The sequence below is a fragment of the Rhinatrema bivittatum genome, chromosome 3 (genome assembly GCF_901001135.1).
Source record: "Rhinatrema bivittatum chromosome 3, aRhiBiv1.1, whole genome shotgun sequence".
In the NCBI taxonomy this organism is placed as follows: domain Eukaryota; kingdom Metazoa; phylum Chordata; class Amphibia; order Gymnophiona; family Rhinatrematidae; genus Rhinatrema; species Rhinatrema bivittatum.
In genome coordinates, this window is record NC_042617.1 from 199,605,433 (window position 1) to 199,625,939 (window position 20,507).

At 46.2% G+C, this 20,507-nt stretch overlaps 1 protein-coding gene across 1 annotated transcript in view; it reads left to right on the forward strand.

The window, feature by feature from the left end:
- The first annotated feature begins 11,779 nt into the window (after positions 1 to 11,779).
- MPC1 (mitochondrial pyruvate carrier 1) overlaps positions 11,780 to 20,507 on the forward strand; it is a 43,227-nt gene continuing 34,499 nt past the window's right edge. The window contains exon 1 of the mRNA XM_029594112.1: positions 11,780 to 11,964. Within this exon, the coding sequence (XP_029449972.1) occupies positions 11,894 to 11,964 (71 nt within the window). The 5' untranslated portion in view covers positions 11,780 to 11,893. The remainder of the gene's footprint in view (positions 11,965 to 20,507) is intronic.

A 20,507-nucleotide genomic window follows, 5' to 3' on the forward strand; every position in this document is an offset into this window, starting at 1 on the left:
AGAGGGGCTGGGAGAGTAGCAGAGAGAGGACATGGGCTGTGAGAAGGGGATACAAGCTGGGAGAAAGGACATGGACTGTAATAAGAAGGGCAGCAGGGATGAGCAGTTAGGTGGAGGGAGAGAGAGATGAAGAGGACTGGGACAGACAGGAGGATTCTGAGAAGAAAGGGGATTATGATGGAGGGAAGAGGAAAGAAGAGATGAGGATTGAGATGGAAGTGGAGGAGGTAAAAAAAGATAATGAGTTGTGGTGAGACAGTTGATGGATAAAAAGGGAAATGCACATGGAAGAAAATTAACAGAAATGATAAAGAAATGAGAGGAAGACCAGAAATTAAGCTTTAAAAGAAAAAGGAATGAGGAGGCAGAGAAGAAACTAAGAGAAAGCCATGAGAAAGCAGAGACAGAGGAGGGATTCAAATTAGAGACACAAAGGTTCGAAAATTGTTTAAGTCTGGTGAAGGGTCAAGGGTGTTAGCTCAGCAAGGTCATGGGTGAGGGGCAAGTGCAATCTGCCCTTTCCTTCTAGCACTGCAGTCACCAGGGTAAAAAAGGTATTTTACAGGAAGGATGGTGAAGGAGGTTGTGGTGGCCTGCAATATCGCAGGCTCAAAATCTCTCTCTTAAAATTGGAAGCTCCAGTACTGAGAGGGGCTGCGGTCAAGGCTTGAATTGAAGTGAACATTGTTCCCCTTGTTCACAAAAATAAATAAAACATTCCCCTGTTGTCTCCCACAGCAGACAATGGTTATCTCTGAGGTTTCCAGATCACGAACAGGAAGCATCACGTGACTGTGGCACTGGAGCTGGGGGGATGAAGACTGCCAAGCTGCTAGGACTCAGGACATGCAGGTGGTGGCGTAGCTTATGTGGGCTCTTCAGACATGGGACTGGCTCTGGTCAGGAATCTGTGGGTGTTGGGAGAAGTGCTGCAGGTGATGGAGAGGTAGGAGCAGTTCTAGGAAACAAAAAAAAAGGTGCCTGGGCTGAGGGAGTGCAGAGCAGGGAGGAAATCCAAGCCTGTGGAGGAGGGGGAATCACAAATTGAAAGATGACCTGAGCCTGCCATTGAAGGAAAGTCTAACAAGTTTATGAGGGGAGGGAATCAGTGAAAGGATGTGTAAACCAAGTGTTGCGACCGACGTCTCCACTCCGCCCACTTTACTTCTTTGGCGACTCCCTCTTTGGTCGATGGAAGTTTGGCTGCTGCGGCGTCATCTTGCCAACCTCCTCCGGTGTTCCCGGACTGGCTAGACGCTGCCTTCCACCATGGTTCTCCTGAGGCCTGTGAGTGCAGTGCGGTCCTGACTCAAGTACCTGCTGTGGCGCGAACCTCAGGGGCGTCCACCTGAGATGACGTCATCATCACCGGATATTTAAAGGTCTCTTGTTTTGCTAGCTAATCGCGTTAGCAAAGGGTTTCCTACCTAGCTGCCTCCAGGTATCGCTGCGGATGGGATTCGCTCTCCGCTTACCTTGCTAGTCTGCCTCCTCGGACTTTACCAGGGGTACCCACTCCTCGGGGGCCTCGCTTTCTCTCTTGTTTTTCAGGTCTCAGTCTGGAACCAGTACTCGCTCCTCGAGGGCCCACGTTCCCGGACATGCTACCGAATATAACTTCTGCCAGGAAGTCATCGCTGCCTACAACACCAGTGAGATACCATCTCTCTCTCTCAGAGCTTCCCCTGGAACCAGGTACTCGCTCCTCGAGGGCCTACTTCATTCCAGCTCCGGGACTGTTCCAAGAGACTATTGTGTGAGTGTTACCATCAAGGTTCTGTTCCTGAACTCTGCATATTCTGCCTACTCACTATCTCAGTTTCTCTACAGCTCAGCCATCCTGGGATTGCTGTTCCAGTGCCTGAGGGACTACAGCCCAGTTGGGCTCTTCCAGCTCACTACTGCCACCTCTGGTGGTTCTTTTAAACAGTTTAATAAAAGAACTTGTGTGTGTCTATCTCCCAACTCTGAGCCTGACCGGTGGTCCCTCTCGGGATCTTTCCCCTTTGGCATGGTCATCTGCCACCGGCCCAAGGATCCACCCACAACTATCACAAATAATAACACCAAGCTTTCAGAGAAGTGCAAATGGCTATGCAGTGGTGAGAAGGAACCTGCTGGGGAGTGGAGGCGTGGGAAGAGAAACTGGGAGGGGAACAGTGAGCATAGAGACATAGAAATGACGGCAGAAAAAGACCAAACGGCCCATCCAGTCTGCCCAGCAAGCTCCCACACTTATTTTCCCATACTTATCTGTTTCACCGACCACCAAGTTCAGGGCCCTTGTTGGTAACTGTTTGATTCAAATTTCCTGCCACCCCCTGCTGTTGATGCAGAAAGTAACGTTTGAGTTGCATCAAAAGTGAAACATAAGGCTTAATGGTTAAGGGTAGTAACCGCCGCATCAAGCAAGTTACCCCGATGCTTGTTTACCCAGACTGCATAGATCAATGCCTTGTTTGATGTTGTCTGAATGTAAATCCTCTTTTCCACATTTCCCCCTGCCATTGAAGCAGAGAGCAAAGCTTAATTGGTTTAGGGTAGTAACCACCGCAATAAGCAAGCTATCCCCACACTTATTTGTTTAAAATTAGGGTATCAAATCGAAGGATGAGCATGTCAGAAGTGAGATTCAAACCCATGACTCCATCAGGTAACAGAACACCCAGCACATTGAAGAAGGAACACTTAAGTTTGGCACCTTAAACCCCTCGGCCATTATGACAACCGACAAAGGCTGTTCCCCACGTTTATTATTGCCAGCGAGAGAGAGGTAATTTGCCTTAGCAATCCCTGAGTGGGGACTGAACCCTGGCTTCCTGGTTTAGGGCCATTGCTCTGACCACTAGGCTAGGACTCCACTATAATGTAGAGAGAGTAAGGAGGGGAGGGGAAAAAAGATAGGGAAGGGAGGGAGATTAGGTGAATGAGAGAAAAGGAGGGGTTGAGTGAGTGTGATAGTGACAAATGAAAGTGGGGAAGAGACTGATGTTGATGGGCTGTTGGGTGGGGGGAATGCAGCAAGAGGGAGGAGATTGGTAGGGATAAGGTTGGGGAAAAGAATGACTTGTCTTCCCTAGCTTTTGTTTTGACCATATGAGTCTTCCTCCTATTCACATTACCTGCTCCTGTCTGGATATTTAAATACAGGCTGGACAGTCACACATACTACCCACTGTATTTAGTTTATTTTTGCTGGGGGGCAGGGTGCTGTAATTTATGTTGAGTTCAGCACCCCCAACCATTTTCAGAAGTTGGCTCCTATGCTCCTGAGAAACTTCATCTACTCAGAAAAATGATATTCTAAGGATGGACAATAGACGATTTACCTACAGGGCTCAGAAGAATGATGCCCCAAGACCATGACTTTTAAGCATAAGGGCCTAGAGCCATGGTAGCCAGTCCACATACAGAGCCCTAAAGAAGCAAGAGAATCAATACATTTTGCAATGGTCAAAGAGGTCTTAATCTTAACTACTTTTACTTTCCCACCCTCTCCCTTACACTTTCATCTTCAGTGTTTCACCCTTTGCGCCTCTCTTACCTCTACATCTCTCTTCTCTTATTTATACCTCCCTTCCCTCAACTCATCTCTCCCCAACTGCTTTACAAACTTTCATTCCCTGTACTTCTCACTCCTCTATCCTATCCCTTCTTATTCCATCCTTTCATCTTTCAATCCTTCCCCTTCCCTCTGCTCTTACCACCCTTCTTCTACTCTATCACCCCTCCCCAACTCTAACCATAGTATGGATACCTCATGCCACTTTTCCCTTCCACCCAGCTTCATCACTACATTGCCCCTCCCATTCCACCCTTCCCCCTCAGCTTTATCATTACATCAGACCTCCTATGCCCCCCTCCTATTCTGTTTACACAGTACTTATGTGTTATGTAGCCAACTAGTGATTGCATTGAAAAGCTGCACTTTATGTATTTGTCAAAACAGTTTTGAAACCCTTTGATTGGTCAAGTCCAGAGTGAGAAGCTGTGCATTCTGGGAGATTTGGTTTCACTGTGAGAGAAGCCTCAGCAGTGTTGCCAATTATGCAGGTTTCCTACCAAATCAGGCTATTTTCTGATTTTTTTTTTTATCTGCCACAGTTTTATTTTTAGTGTCTCGTTTCCTAAGTGGTCACTGTTTCCACAACAAACAAGCAGCAGTGGGTCAAGAGGACTCTGTCACCTTTCCCTTGTAGTGGGGGATACAATGCAGCAGCTTCCAGCAACATACGTCTTGCTGTCAGATTAAAGCACACAATGCATGCCAGATGCTGCAAACAAGGGGATGGGACAGGCAGAATCAGAGTGGCTGGGATGCTGCCAGCTTGGCTGCCAGGCCCAGCATGCTGCATCTTCATGGAGTGGCTTTACTCACTCCCTACTGCCAGCTGAACACTGCCACTTTTCGGGAAAGGAAACGCCTCCATTGCCCTGGTCCAGTCTCTAGGCCAGAGCTTTCCAAACTTTTCATGTTAGTGACACACATTTTAGACAAACATAATTTCGTGACACAGTAATTCAGTCTACTAGCAAACTAGAGGTTAAAGGTTAAACGAATGAAATGTATTTCGACAATTTATGTGTTTCCTTAAATATATACATAATAAAACGTTTCACGACACAACCTATCTTGTGAAAACCTTTCATTTATATTAAAAATATATAATATTCCAAGATTAATGTTATTGTTATAATTTATGAGTAACAATAATAAAACAAAGTTATTGTGTTATTCAATTTACCTCTTTAATGAGATACATGAGCTTGATGGGATGAACACAGTTTTTGAATATTTGGTGTTAATTAAAAAGTCCAAAGGGTCTTTTGCATAATTTTAAAAAGCTGGCCAGTTTCAGACTCTAAAATTATTTGATAGCCTCATTCAACTAATTCTATATGGCTATGAGAGTGAAGTCTGGAATTTATAGGAAGGGACAGAATGTCAATATATATCCTGCACCTCCAGTTCTGTAACTCTGTGCATCCACTGAAATTCCCCCAAACAATGGAGCTTGGATGTTTCCCTTACAGCTCATCATACTAAAAGATATTTTCAAATTCTTGTGTCACCTCACAGTAACAGCAGCACAAACACCTTCCACTGCCAGGCACATTGTGAAACAACACAAAACCCCGCAAAAAAGTCATTCAAAATCTATACTGCAATCCCATTGTAACATTACAGTAATAACACCAAGGACTCAAACAACAATAACTCTACCTGTGAAAAAGCAAGGTTAAATATTACACTGGGTCCTAGAATACCAATACACCACCTACTGGTCCAAGGTCACACATCTCCTATTCTCGTGCAGCAGCTATTCATGGCATCTCTTGCTACATCTAGCCAAAGTCTGCGTGCGCATAACAGAAGGCAAGGCCTTCTAAGGCCTCCTTCTGTAACACTTGATGGCACAGAGGATGATTTGTTATACGAAGACTCCGTTTCTGAAGAACAGGCTTCAAAAAATTCTTCATTTAGCTCTGGAGAGGAATTTCTGGGTTTTGAGGATGAAGATTGAACTACAGTGTTCCCTAGTTACATCCTACTTACATGGATGAAGATTGAACTACAGTGTTCCCCAGTTATATCCTAGTTACATTTTTGTAGACATAAATAACTATAAAATTAGTTCAGTAAATCATTATGGAAATTCATCAAAAAATATAGAAATTTTTTTTTTCCCTTAAAAATGTGTATAAAAAAGGGAGGGCATCTCATATGAATTCTCATGCAAATCAACTTATGTCGTTTATTGCATTGTATGTCCATGCAATCTTATGTATGTGGGAATGACACAGCGGTCATTTAAAGTTAGGATGACTGAACACAAGTCACGATTGAAGATGCAGAAGGAGGAGGCACACCTAGTCGATCACTTTTTTTTAAAAACAATCATGTATTTCAGGATTGTAGATGGACTATTTTAGAGAAAGTGTCAGCCCATTGGAGAGGTGGGGATAGAGCTTTACGACTGGTCCAATAAGAACGGAAATGGATCTATAGATTACATACAGTAACCCCGTTGGGTCTTAATAAGGAAATCGAGTGGATGGTCTTTAAGTGATCAGGTTTTTTCCCAATGTTGTTAATTAAATTTGAAAAAGCACGTCACTCGTATTGGCTTATGTGCGATCATGTGGATGGTTTAAAAGCCCCATCATCTTAGCACCTCTCGACTCAGCGTCTTTAAGTTTGGCGCCATGGCACTTCTGAAGTAGAAATCATTGGACCCTGAAGTAAGTTTTTCCCTCCTTTCTATTCTGTTTTTAAATAGCGTGATGAGACGTTAAACATTTGTTGTTATTCTTTCAGAAAATAATTGCGGGACCAAAAATTAAACGCAGAAAATTGCTGTTCAGCCCCTGAAGCAGCTGTAGTGAAACATGATATCATGTTGGGCTTGACAAGACTCCAATTTATATATATAAAAAAGGGGAAGCAATTGATTTTTTCACTTTTTGGTGTTACTTAATTTAAAAAAGTAAGGACTGATGATTAAATGAAACCCTGTCAATTTATTGTTGGAACATAGTTCATGTTATAAAAGACGAAAAGGGTGGTATGATGGTCCCAAATTCATAAGTTTATAACATTCTTTTGTGAATATTTAGTATCATTGGCAATACGTGTTCAATTATAAATAGACAGATGTAAGCCATCTTTGACATAGAGCCTTGTACTATTCCATACATGGCCCCTGTTGCGCTGGAAGTGGACCCTTGGGCCTAGGTGGGGTTGGCGCTACCCGTAGGAGGGATCCTACGGGTCCCCAATGTCAGCAGGCGGAGTGGGCTGAAGGACAGAGGCCGGCTGGCACTTCATTCATTCAATATCAGCCCTCATTCCCCGTGGGTTGAGCCTTTGGATACCGGGGCCGACTGGACTTAGGTGGGCCTCCGTATGTCGTCGTCAATGGAAGGATCGAGAGGTCAGCCCAGAGGCGGCAACAGTAGAATGAAGAAGTCTGTACTGGATGAGGCGGAGTCCCAGGCGCCAACAGAACCAAAGTCAGACAGGGGGTGCCCAAACAAGAACAGGGAAAGCCTGAATAGGCCAAGTCCAGGACGTAGACTGAAGAAGCGTCGTAGGGCAAGCGGCAATCAGGAAACAGTGGCAAGGTAGAACTGAGGTCTGGACAAGGAGAGAGATAATGGCGTAGTCAGAAAATGCAGAGGTCCGAGCTTGGAGAGAGTCAATAGCGTAGTCAGGCAATGCAGAGATCTGGGCTTGGAGAGAGTCAACGGCATAGTCAGGCAAAGCAGAGGTCTGGGCTTGGAGAGAGTCAACGGTGTGGTCAGGTAAAGCAGAGGTCTGGGCTTGGAGAGAGAAACAACGACGTGGTCAGGCAAAGCAGAGGTTGGGTCCAAGAAGGCAATCCAAGTGTAGGTTAGGAATCAGGAATGCAGGAATGAGGAAACCAGGAACAGAAGTCAGCGAGGACCAGGAACCAGAAACAAAGGAGAATCACCAGGTGGCAACGAGTGCACGGCCAGTGTGGAGACCTGTTGCAAAGGCAATCCTTAGAAGTGGAGCCCGGCCTTAAGTACTGGGATTCCGCTGACGTCAACATTCAGGGCCGCGGCCAAGTTCCTGCCGAGGGCCCTTCATAAGACTCAATGGTGCGCGCACGCGCGTCTAGGGAGGGGCATAGTGCTGGACTCTCCGTGGGCCACGCGGAGAGGCCTGACGCGGAGCACAGGGATCTGCAGCTGAGACTGAGGCACTGGGGGCAGCCCGAGGACGGAGCCAGCAGCCTACCGCCACCAGGGATGAGGAACCAGGCACTGGATTTGTCTGAGAGAGGTAAAGGGGCCAGGCCGTGGGTCTGCCACGGCCAGCACACGTAACAGCCCCAGCCTCCAATATATATCCAAAACGTTGTTCCTTACACCAAATTTTGAGCCATGCATAGAAGTTATCTATATGGCATAGCCTCTCTTTCCCCTTTCCATGAACAGGTTACACTCCTGAAAAGGCAATAGCCTTTGCCATGTGACTAATCTGCTTTGCCAGAGACTGGAAATCTCTCTGTACCATTTGGATGTTGTTTCTGGCAAGGTCGTTGGTTCCCAGATAGATGATAATATCAACTTCAGAATCTTTACTTTCTTCTTGGATTGCATTGACTATGTGAGTAGCATTTCTACCAGCCGATGATCCTGGAAGGCTTTCAACTATAGTATTTCCTTTGAAAAAAAGTTTCCACATCAGTGCCTCTGATGATTGAGTCACCTAGCACAATGAGCTTTTTCTTTATGTTTATTGGTTGTATAATTTAATTTCTACATGCATTGGGTTTCTTCTTTCCTTTCAGATACCACTTCAATCTCCATCGCTAGAGCTTCTTCATTGTTTAAGACGGAGAAGGCATTTTGTACTTGTGTCACTTGAGAGAGTGTCTCTGCCTCACAGGTCTTATTCTACCAGAGCCCACTGTAATCCATTTGTTCTTGGGTTCTTGTATGTGTGTAGGTGGACATGTGGGCTGCACAGTTGTGAAGAATGGGATCGGGTCCACTGGTGGCACCATTGGGCTTCCACTCCTGCCGCCAGTGGGATCGGATCCACTGGTGGCAGCACGGGCCTCTCCCTGCTCCCGATGCCACCCCACAAGGTGTGCTGCCCTGTGCCATTGCATAGTTTGCAAACCTGGTGGTGCTGGGCCTAGAGAATATGCCCCTCCAAAGAAAAGGGTTACATGGGGAAGGGAGGGAGGCAAGTAATAAGGTTCCTAGCAGTACAGCAGGATTGCCAGCTTTCTAGAAATATTATCACCGACACTATGGGGCGGATTTTAAGAGCCCTGCTCGCGTAAATCCGCCCGGATTTACGCGAGCAGGGCCCTGCGCGCCGGTAAGCCTATTTTACATAGGCCTACCGGCGCGCGCAGACCCCGGGACTCGCGTACGTCCCGGGGTTTTCGGAGGGGAGCGTGTCGGGGGCGTGTCGGGGGCGGGCCCGGTCGTCGCGGCGTTTCGGGGGCGTGTCGGGGGCGTGTTGGGGGCGGGTACGGGGGCGTGGCTACGGCCCGGGGCGGTCCGGGGGCGTGGCCGCGCCCTCCGTACCCGCCCTCAGGTTGCGGCCCGGCGCGCAGGAGGCCCGCTGGCGCGCGGGGATTTACGTCTCCCTCCAGGAGGCGTAAATCCCCCGACAAAGGTAAGGGGGGGGTTTAGACAGGGCCGGGCGGGTGGGTTAGGTAGGGGAAGGGAGGGGAAGGTGAGGGGAGGGCAAAGGAAAGTTCCCTCCGAGGCCGCTCCGATTTCGGAGCGGCCTTGGAGGGAACGGGTTAGGCAGCGCGGCTTGGCGCGCGCCGGCTATACAAAATCAATAGCCTTGCGCGCGCCGATCCAGGGATTTTAGTGGATACGCGCGGCTCCGCGCGTATCTACTAAAATCCAGCGTACTTTTGCTTGAGTCTGATGCGCAAGCAAAAGTAGGCTGATCGCGCTTCTTTTAAAATCTACCCCTATATCTGCCACTCCTCTAGGAACCCTGACCCTCACCCTTCTGCAGCATAACAAATCACCATAAAGGCCACTCCAGAGAGGCAACCCTCCCACCAAGCCCTCTTGCATCGCACCTGGGGGAAAGCATCATGTCATCCCTTGCCTTAGGTCAGTGGCGTAGCCACGGGTGGGCCTGGGTGGGCAGGTGCCCACCCAACTTAGACCCAGGCCCACCCAACTGGCACCGGAACTGCAAGGCTGTCACGGGATCCCATCCCCGCGACAGCGAACAAGAGAACCCACGCCTCGCGCGCCATCACGGCACACATGGGGAAGCGCTGCTGCGGCGTATGGCCAACCGGTCTTCCTGTTCGGGGGGGAGCGGAAGCGCCGCGCGCAACTTCCGCTTCCTCCCCCCAATGCAGGAAGATCAGCTGCCTCTCCTGCTGCCACCCGTTCTCCTGCTATCTTCGGACCAAACGGCCCGCCGAACTTCCTGTTTGGGGGAGCGGAAGCACCGCCCACAGCTTCCGCTTTCTCCCCCAAAGCAGGAAGATCAGCTGCCTCTCCTGTTGCCACCGGCCTCCTGCTATCTTCGGGCGTCGGGCCGTACTGCCCGCCGAACTTCCTGCTTGGGGGGGGGGGGGGGGAGAGGGAGGAAGCGGACGTTGTGCGCTGCGCTTCCGCTCCCCCCCCCCCGACAGGAAGTTCGGCGGGCAGTACGGCCCGACGCCCGAAGATAGCAGGAGGCCGGTGGCAGCAGGAGAGGCAGCTGATCTTCCTGCTTTGGGGGAGAAAGCGGAAGCTGTGGGCGGTGCTTCCGCTCCCCCAAACAGGAAGTTCGGCGGGCCGTTTGGTCCGAAGATAGCAGGAGAACGGGTGGCAGCAGGAGAGGCAGCTGATCTTCCTGCTCTGGGGGAGAAAGCGGAAGCTGTGCACGTGCTTGAGTGTGTGTGGGTGAAAACTGGAGCCTGGGTGTGTATGTGGGTGAGAATGGAAGCTTGAATATGTGGGTGAATGGGAGCTCGAATGTGTGTATGTGTGGTTGAGAAAGGGAGCCTGGGTTTGTGGGTGGGTGAGAATGGGAGCTTGAATGTGTGTATATATGGGTGAGAATGAGAGCCTGGGTTTGTGTGGGTGGGTGAGAATGGAAGCTTGTATATGTGGATAAGAATGGGTGCTTGAATGTGTGTATGTGTGGGTGAGAATAGTACCTTAAATGTGTATATGTATGGATGAGAATGGGAGCTTGAATATGTGTGGGTGAGACTGGGAGCATGGGTTTGTGGGTGAGAATGGGAGTCTGGGTTTATGTGTGTGGGTGAGAATGGGTGCCTGGATGTGCGTCTGTGTGTGCATAAGAATATAAGCCTGGGGAGGGGTGAGAAAGTGAGAACTTGAATGTGAGCTTGGGGGGGGGGGGGGGGGGGGAGAGCATATGAGAGTGACAGCTTGAGTGTGTGAGAGGGAGTCTGTGAGAGAAAGCGTGTATGTGTATGTGTGTGTGTGTGTGGAAGGGAAGAAGACAGTAATAGAAGAAAGACACTGAAAAGGAATTAGGAAATGAGCTATAAGGGAAAAAATGGGAAAAAGAGACCAGGACCAGCTGATTAGAAAAATACAAAGATCAGACAACAAAGGTAAAAATATATATCTGTATTTTGAGATGTTAGCAATTTAAATATAAGCAACACAACCGCTCTCTCAAAATTTATGGACAGGTAGGAGCCGTGTATAAAATCGTAATAATAAGAAGGCTAAAGTACCACAAATCACCGTGAATTATGTTTGTATCATTAAGTAAACCTCATACTTAGGCGTAGATGTGAATGCTATGCTGCATAATTTGGCATTATTTATCAGTAAAAAAACAACTAGTAGACCTGCATGCCTACAGCCCACCCATGTTAACCTTGTGCCCACCCAAAAAATCAATTCTGGCTACGCCACTGCCTTAGGTATATTGCTTTGATCTGCTCCTGCATTCAGGTAGTGAGGTAAACAATGACAGAGATCTGTTCGTATTTCCTATTTACATTAAAGGCCACAAATATAACGAGTTAGGCCACTGAAACAGTGTCACCTTTCCCTCGTTTTTTTTTTTCTTTGATTTCTAATGTTACCAATTCAAGTGGATTAACACGAGCACTGCACAAGACATTCTTGTGCTCTTTATTTTTTTTGGGGGTGGGAGAAGGTACGCAACCCCGACAAAGTGGATGCGAAGAAGATAGGGAGAGTGCAAACAAGGAGACTGCAAAAGCACCAGCAGATTCCTCTCCAGAGCACGTGAGGCGATCGGGCGGCACGCGCCGGGAATGACGGTGTGACGTAACGCGTTTGCGCACGTTGTCTTCCGCCCCGCAGTGACGATTGGCGGCGAGTGTCGCGCGGCGGTCGGTCCCCGGTTTTCCCACCCTCCGACTTTTTCAGCCGCAGCATGGCGGGAGCCTTGGCCCGCAAGGGTCTCGACTATGTCAAGAGCAAAGACTTCCGTGACTACTTAATGAGGTGAGGACGGGCGGGCGAGGCGTGTGTGTGGGAAAGCGGTCCCGGCAGCCAGCTCTCTCCCTCCCACCGGACCCCGGTGTACCGGGGGTTGTTGTGTTCCACGCCGGCTCTCCTTGGCTTCTCAACCCCGACCCCGCTCCCTCGGGGCTTGATTGCACCCTGAGCGCAGGGCCCGTGGTAGCCGGGGAGCGGCGTGACATTGACGGCAGAGGAGAGTCCTTGGATTGCCCCCTGCGGGCGATGAAGCGGAGAGAGGCGGCTCTTCCTCTCCTGGCTGGCACTGGGCGGGTTTCTGTGCTGCTCCGACCTGGATTTAGGAAGCGAGCAATTTTCAAATGGCCCATCTAGTTGCACTGCAAACCACATGAATACGTTATGAAAAATGTCAAAAAAAAAGTACCCGTGTTATTTGTCTTAGAAAAATAGCCAATGCATAGTATGGTGCTAAAAAGCATCCGCATACTTTGCATCTGATATTTGGGCGGCTGACAGGACAGGACTGACCTTCGAGAGCCCAGGGCGCATCAACTGCAGCGGGGCCCTGGAACGCTGAAATGATGGAGGTCCTAAGGTGGTGCGGAGCTCAAGGCTGCCACCCCTGTTTGCTTCTCCTGCTCCCCCAAAGCAGGAGGGCAAACTAGCGCGTGTACTTTTGAAAGGCGCTGATTCTTTCCCTATCCGAAACACTCCTTTAGGAATGCTTTTTTTCTGTAGCTAAAAATGTGTGCTGTGGCAGCCCATGTGTGCTTTTAGCCACTCTAAAGAAGACAGCTTTCAGGCAAGCCATTTTACCCTGGTAGAGGCTATTTACCCACACAATGGCTTTGAAATTTGCTGTTGTCCCCGTCCCCCCCCAGCAGTAATTTAAGTTCCTGGTTAATGATTATTTTGCTTTAATTGCTTCTACTTGTTTTATGTTCAAATATCTATATATTAACCCTTGTTAAATGTATAACGCCCCAGCGTAAGTTCCTGTTCTCTGTACACCGACGTGATATCTCTGATGAGCGGCGGTATATAAAACACTATAAATAAATAAATAAATGGAGACTTTTGGTGGTTTTCCTTATCGTCAGCTGGAGTAGCAGTGCTGCAGTCTTTCATGCATGATATATTTTATGTCTCGCATGTTTATAAAGATATACATGCGTTTTTTTTTTTTAACTGGCTCTTTAACTGTTTATACTATGTTCAGAGGTAGCGTAATTTGTGTGCTTGATTTAGACTTATAACGTGACTAAGAATGACCAGTCTTTAGAACTTTGGACTATAACTTTTTAAGAAATGAGTTAAAATCAGAGCATAAACATGTTTTTGTTTAGTAATTTATCTAAAATTAGTGTGCTAAGTGTTTAGGTTTTATAGGGTACATTTTTAAAGGCTTTGTTGGAATCTGTGTGTGATATATGGAGTTGCATGTTTAGATTGGCTGAATCCATGAAATTGGATTTTCTCAAGAGGTGTTCCAGAGCATGTTTGTAAACTGTGCATATACATTTGTTTAAAAATATATGCACATAATTGGGATGCTACTAATGTATTCATCTTAATTTAAAGGAACGTAAGATACCTTATGTTTTTCATCTTCATAATCTGATGTTAAAAAATAGATTGGTACTTTGTTTGAATGTCAGGTTGGCTTGTGCGGGTTTAACAGCAAGTGCATAAGTAAATGCTATATTGAAACTTTACCCTTGAATGATTGTTTCCAAAATGTTTAATTTGAAAATAATGTACTAGAGTACTGGAGCACCTTTTTATCATTCATGAAGTGAATGCTTTGAAAGATTAATTTTTTAAATATTGTTTTTCTGTGATTTCACATACATTTGGAACAGTTATAGATATGTATTTCTAGACTATTGGGTCTAGAGAGAGATATCATGATGTATCAGTTCTGCAAATCTATTCCTGTGTTTCCCAGCCTTTTTAAGCCCAAAGTACACCTTTATCAAAATTGTTGTTGTGGCACGCCAACCTCTATGGAACTATTTTTTAAGGGTGGACATGAAGAGGTCTCATATGGCCAAAAAAAGCTAGAGAAGCACTGAAAGCCCCATCAGTCTGACTTCCAAACTTTAAAACAAAGGGAAGTGAAAACGCACATGAACCGATCCTGATGGACCAATACCTTCTAAACATAAGGGAAAAGTTGGTGTGGAAAGACCAACCATTAAGTTAGTTACTTTGGATGCCATGTGTGGTTACCACAGCTGCTTCTCTGCAGCTGCCCCTAGATACTTTGAGTAAGATACATACAGTGCTCAGTGCAGGCTGACTCTATCTAACTCAGCCTGGGAATAGAGCAGAGGATGGATAGACTCAAAGGAGGGTGGTACTGTGCGCAGTGTGTGTGTGTGCTGCACAAAATAAGTCCCAGATATCCCTGTCCTGCAGGCTCCCCATTAATTACCACACTCAGTGGCTCATGCTGTAGCTAGGAAGTTGAGGCATATCTGATTTCACATGTTCTCAGAAAGGAGCTCCTCCATGTTTAGGAGCCACTGCTGGTATCTCATATTGCTATGAGGCATTGAAATCTGAGCCCAAGTACTGATCTTGGTCTGAGCATCAGCAGTGGTGACACTTTTTTCCATGGCACAATGGTTGGGGAAACACTGATCTATTAAGTTCTTTATATAAGCATCAGAATGAGGTGACCACAGCAGCCATGACTTGATCAACTTTGGGCAGGTCATGGACACTTGTTTGGAGATGGAAATGACCCATTAAAACATAAGAAGCAGCCTACGTGACCGAGAAGGCAACAGATTTACGCTCTTGTCAATCCTCTGCACTCCCTTTGTCCTGGTGATTCTGTCTGATCAGGCTGCTGCTGCTCCTGCATTTAACCAGCTTAATGCTCTTCCTGCAGCCAGCATCAACATGTCTTCTATGTTTTCTGTGGCTGCTTGGTTCAAATGTCAGCTATTTGAACCTCGGGACTTTAGATACAGAGTGCTGCATGGGTCAAAGAGCTGATGTTTGAACTTAATATTGCAGGAGGAGCAGAAAATGCTAGTGCTGGCATCTGGTTAAAGGCACCAGGCCAGAAGAGGAGCAGCCCAGATGACTAGAGATGCCAGGGCAAAGGTGGGGGGTGGGGAGGGATCAGCAGGAGCAGTTAACAGGTTTGGAGCTGTTTGGAAAGAGGAGGCGGGAAAGGAGAGAGAGGACTCGAGAATGAGGGGAGAAAGGAGACTAGCAGATTGGTAGGGAGGAGATGAAAAACAAGTCCAGGGGGGGAAGAGCAGAGGCAAAATGCTCTTGGGTGGGACAATAGAGATAGTGGGGGAGGGCAGAGCAGACATTTGTAGACTGACCGGGGAGTTGAGAGGGGAAGTAGGAAATTGGCAATTGAGTGGATATGAGTGAGGATGTGAGAGGCAGTGGTGGTAGGGGATAGAGGGGGTTGGGAATAGAAGTTGGTTGGCCTGGCCTCCCAACCAAAAAGGCATTTTGCTGTCCCTGGTTCTTTCAGTTAATCACATCTTCTGAACTAAGGTGACTTGAAGTGGTAAAAGGGCGAGTTAAAGGCTGTACAACCAGAAGCTATGATAGAAAATATACATCACTGCAAGTTATACAGGCAGTCAGGTTGCTCAGTTGCCTAACGCACCATATTGTCTTTCTCACATGTATATTTCTAGTACAGTAGTAGTGTGTGCAGTGGAACTGTTTCACTGTAGGCAAAGGGAGAAGTTTTTCTTTGTGGTGCATTTTAAAATTTAAAAATATTAATTTTAAAACAATGTAAAACCTGTAAGAGCTTTATATTGATAAGTGTTGCTTTTTTTTTGTTTTTTTTGTTGTTTTACTGTTTTTGGTGTATTGGAACTACTCGCATATCTCCACATCTTTATTCCTGGGGCAATTTCTCACAGCTTTTCATGTAGATTGAAAGGATCCAAGTACTAACCAGGCCCAACCCTGCTTAGCTGACAAGATCAGCACATAATGTTGTGCGTCTTCTATTTGGAGTCCCACAGGCCTCCACATTATCACCTTTAACATTTTTGTTTCTCCATTGTTGGTTATAATCCACGGTTTGCGATTTTTGTCCTTCATTCTGTGCGGATGACTTACAAATTACTGCTTACTTTTTTTTTTTAAATAAAAAAGAATTGATCAATTTATCTTCTTTTAATAATTGTTTGGTCAGGGTTGTGGATGGGCTGCCTAATCATAATCTCCAGATGAATCCATCTAAATCAGAGGCAGTTTGGTTTATTCTTAGATCTACTGCTGAAGCTGTGGCTCCCATAATGTTAGGTATACTTATCCCAATAAAACCTGTGATGATTTCATTAGGCGTTCAGTTAGGTTCTACCCTTCATATGTCAAACTTCATTTCAGCAAGATTTTGGTCGCTGAAATGAAGTTTGACCTATATTTTCAGCAATTTTATTCTTTAAAAATGATCAAAACTATTATAAAGAACAGAATTGCTGAACTTATAGTCAGTCATAGTTTAATGGGACAAACCCAACATGGATTTAGCCAAGGGAAGTCTTGCCTCACCAATCTGCTACATCTTTTTGAGGGCATAAACATATGGATAAAGGTGAGCCAGATGACATAATATATCTGGACTTTCAGAAAGCATTTGACAAAGTACCTCATGAGAAACCTTTGAGGAAATTAAAAAGTAAGGGGATAGGAGGCAATATTCTGTTGTGGACTGAGAACTGGTTAAAAGAAAACAGTATTGCTAAATGGTCAATTTTCTCATTGGAGAAAGGTGACTAGTAGAGTGTCCCAAGGATCTGTACTGGGACTGCTGCTGTTTAACACATTTATAAATGACCTAGAGATGGGAATAATGAATGAGATGGTCAAATTTGCTGATGATACAAAATTATTTAAAGTTGTTAAATAACAAGTGGACTGTGAGAAATTGCAAGAGGATCTTGGGAGGAGACTGGGCATCCAGGTGGCATTTAATATAGACAAGAGCAAAGTGATGCTCATAGGGAAGAGGAACCTAAATTACAGCTACATGATGCAAGGTTCCACATTGGCAGTCACCATCCAGGAAAAAGATCTAGGCGTCATCGTGGATCATATATTGAAAACCTCTGCCCACTGGGCGGCGGTGGCCAACAAAGCAAATAGAATGCCTAGGAATTATTAGGAAAGAGGAATAGAGAATAAAACAAAATGTCATCGTGCCTCTCTGTTGCTTCATAGTGTGACTGCACTTTGAATACTGTGTGCAGTTCTGGTCACTGCGTCTCAAAAAAGATATAGCAGAATTAGAAAAGGTACAGAGAAGGCTGACCAACATGATAAAGGGGATGGAACGAGTCCCCTATGAGCAAAGGCTAAAGAGGTTAGGGCTATTCAGCTTGGAGAAGAGACGACTGAGGGGGAGATATGATAGAGGCTATAAAACGAGTGGCATTGAACTGGTAAATGCGAGGACATGCAGTGAAGTTACTAGATGAATGAAAAAATATTTGTCTTAAACGTATCATCACAATACTCTGCAATTCTTTGCCAGAGAATGTTTTAAAAGCTGTTAGTGTAGCTGGGTTAAAAAAACAAAAAACGGTTTGGATAAGTTCCTGGAAGAAAAGTCCATAAACATTATTAAGGTGGACTTGGGGGAAATCCATTGCTTGCCCCTGGGATAAGCACAATGGAATCTATTGAACTTAGGAATCCTGCCTCACACACATTCTACTGTTGTGCTGTTGCCCCTATACGTATTCATTGAGTGCCCCCCAATCTAGCACTGCCATCTCATGAAAAGCTTAACTGCTGTCAGACCTTCCACAGTTTGCAGCAGTCCTCTCCATATCCTATTCTCCCACCCCCTTCTTGGCACACACACTTTCAAGGAGACTCACTGGTTTCACAGCCAGCTGCCTCTCTGAGTTCAGGCAGAAACTCTCAGAAATTCATGAGTAAACTGAATTAGAATTTAATATAGCCTTCCATACCCAAACAACACTAACTGCCAGAATTCAAACAGTAACGACCCCACCTATGAAAAGACAGCACTGAAAATACTACACCAAGCTCTGAGACACCAATACACCTCCTGTTAGGAAAATGGAACAAGCTGGGCTGCTATAGATCCCTACACAGAAACTACATGCTAGCAGAATACCTCGCCTTGGTCACTGACCCTCATGAAAACAGAATAAAACCATAAGTGTAAATAGAAACATACAAAAACTGAACTGGCAACCTCAACAAGCCAAACCACAAACAAAGTTAAGAAATATAAAACATACATAATAGTAAAACCATATTTCAAGCAGCCGATGAACAGAGCATCCAATAATTAAAAACTAATATTTTTTAAAACGTCCAAAAATAGCAAAATCTTTCAAATGATCAGATAAATAATATCCAATAATTAAGTCTAAGGATTAAAAAAAAATCCTCCACTCATATCCTGAGATTGTTTTGGATTAGTGGAAAGGGTGCGAGCGAGAGCAGGTGGTGGTGGTGGTGGTGGTGCACAAAATTTCTCCTTTCTCTCTCGCTCATACACACACACATGCTTGCCGACACCCACACATTCTCTGATACTCTCGCCCACGGTTACACACGCTCACTAACACACGCGCACAGATAAATATGCTCATTGGCACATATGCGCTTGCTCACACCCACTGACATACTCTTACTTTCGCTCATTCACGTGCTGACACACATGCTCGCTCAGGCTCACAAACACATTTGCTTACAGTGTCTCACAGACTCTCTGACCTTTAAGTTTTTAACAAAAAAAAAAAAAAGTTTTTATTTACATTAGTGTTTGTGGAGAGGGATCCAAGTAGGACCCAAAGAGAATGGGTACTCTTTTGTTTTATTTTTTTCCCTTTTGCCACTGCCTGATGATGATGATGGGACCATCAATAGAAGAGAGCAGTAGAGACCCTTGAAGTAGCAGCGGGAGGCCTCTTAGCTGCTTCCCACCTAGAGAAGCACAGCAGATGTGATTCCTACCACTGTGGATGAAGTGAAAGAGGTGGTAAGAGAGCAGGACCAGGGAGCCCCTGCCACCACGGAGAAAAGATAGGATAAAGTGGAGAGGCTACCACAAGGGCCTAATGTTGGGCACAGGAGCTCCATAGGCATGGAGCTGCTGTGATCAGCAGCAGCCACGTGGCTGACCTGACTGGCCCCCTGGGCAGCCCATCAGATCTGTGGAGTGGGTGCTGTGACTGGGTGGTGGAGTGGAGGGGCCAGCGATCTTCCCTCTTCTCAGCAGCCAGCTTGGGCAGAATTTGTAAATTTGCAGCTGTGGAAGAGGGCTTCTCCCATGCCACCTGGGAATTTTCTCCTACTAATGTACTTCTTATGTGTCTACAGCAGCTCTGAAACCCAAAACCATTTACCTCTTGGCTCCTACTACTACTTATGGGACCAGTTTTAATGGGTTTTTAATTTTGTGGGAACAGGGAGCTATCTGTATTAAACCCTTTTAAGTGCTTCTATCCATGCACATATTGAGGTCAGCCACGTTAATGTGCCTCATTTGTGCTCCATGATGAGAGTGCAGACTTCTAACTTTTCATTTTATCAGATATCTCCCCAAAATATTTTTAATAACTTTCCCTTATTTAGATTTTTAAAGGAGCAGGGTTACATTTTCTTGCTGAGTATCATGGCACTTACCATCTGAGGGCTTAAGCTTTGCACGTTTTGTCAGGGTGATGGCAGAAGCCATCACATTCCAGCTTGTGCCTGAAGAAGATGCCAGGCACAAAATGCTTGAGGTTTTTCAGTTCGTGGAGTCTCCTAAGGAGATTGTTGCGGTCTCTGTACACGAAATCCTTAGAGAGTTGCTACTGAGGATTTGGGAACACTCCCTCACAGAGCCTCCTATGAATAAGAAGGCAGATGGAGTTTACCTTGTCCAGAAGGCTGCTGAATTCGATAAGTATCAGCTGCCCCACCAATTGGTAGTGGTCAAATCCACCTCAAGAAGGCCAAGTGCTCTTGGACTAGCTCCTCATCACCCCCAGGGTAGGACTATAGTGTGTTGGACCCTCTTGGGAGGAAGGTGTTCCAAGGCACCATGCTTACCCACATTGCTGCCTACCAGCTCTACATGAACCAGTACTCACGGGACATCTGGAAGCAGATACAGGAGGTGGCTGTGCAGCTGCCTCAACAGCAGCAAGACACCTTCTTGTCTCTGGTGCCCAAGGGTTTGGAGTGTGGGGAAAACACAAGGACCTTGCAATCTACGATGTTTTGAAAATGGCATAAAAGGTCTCTACAATGGGAATTGGTGCCTGCAGATTGGCATGGCTGCAGGCCTCTGATCTCAGACCAGAGGTACAAGAATGACTTGCTGATGTGCCTTGCACTGGAGAGAATTTCTTTGTAGATAGGGTGACAGGTGCTGTGGCTCAGCTCTGGGACCATCATGAAACTCTCCACCAGCACTCGTGACCCGTCCTCCTCATCCAGGAGGTGGTCAAGGCTGGGGCTCAGGAAGTCTTTTTCTTTTGCTAAAGAAATACTATCCTCCGCCGCCTCGATCCCATCCACACAATCAAAATGTCTATGGCCGTTCC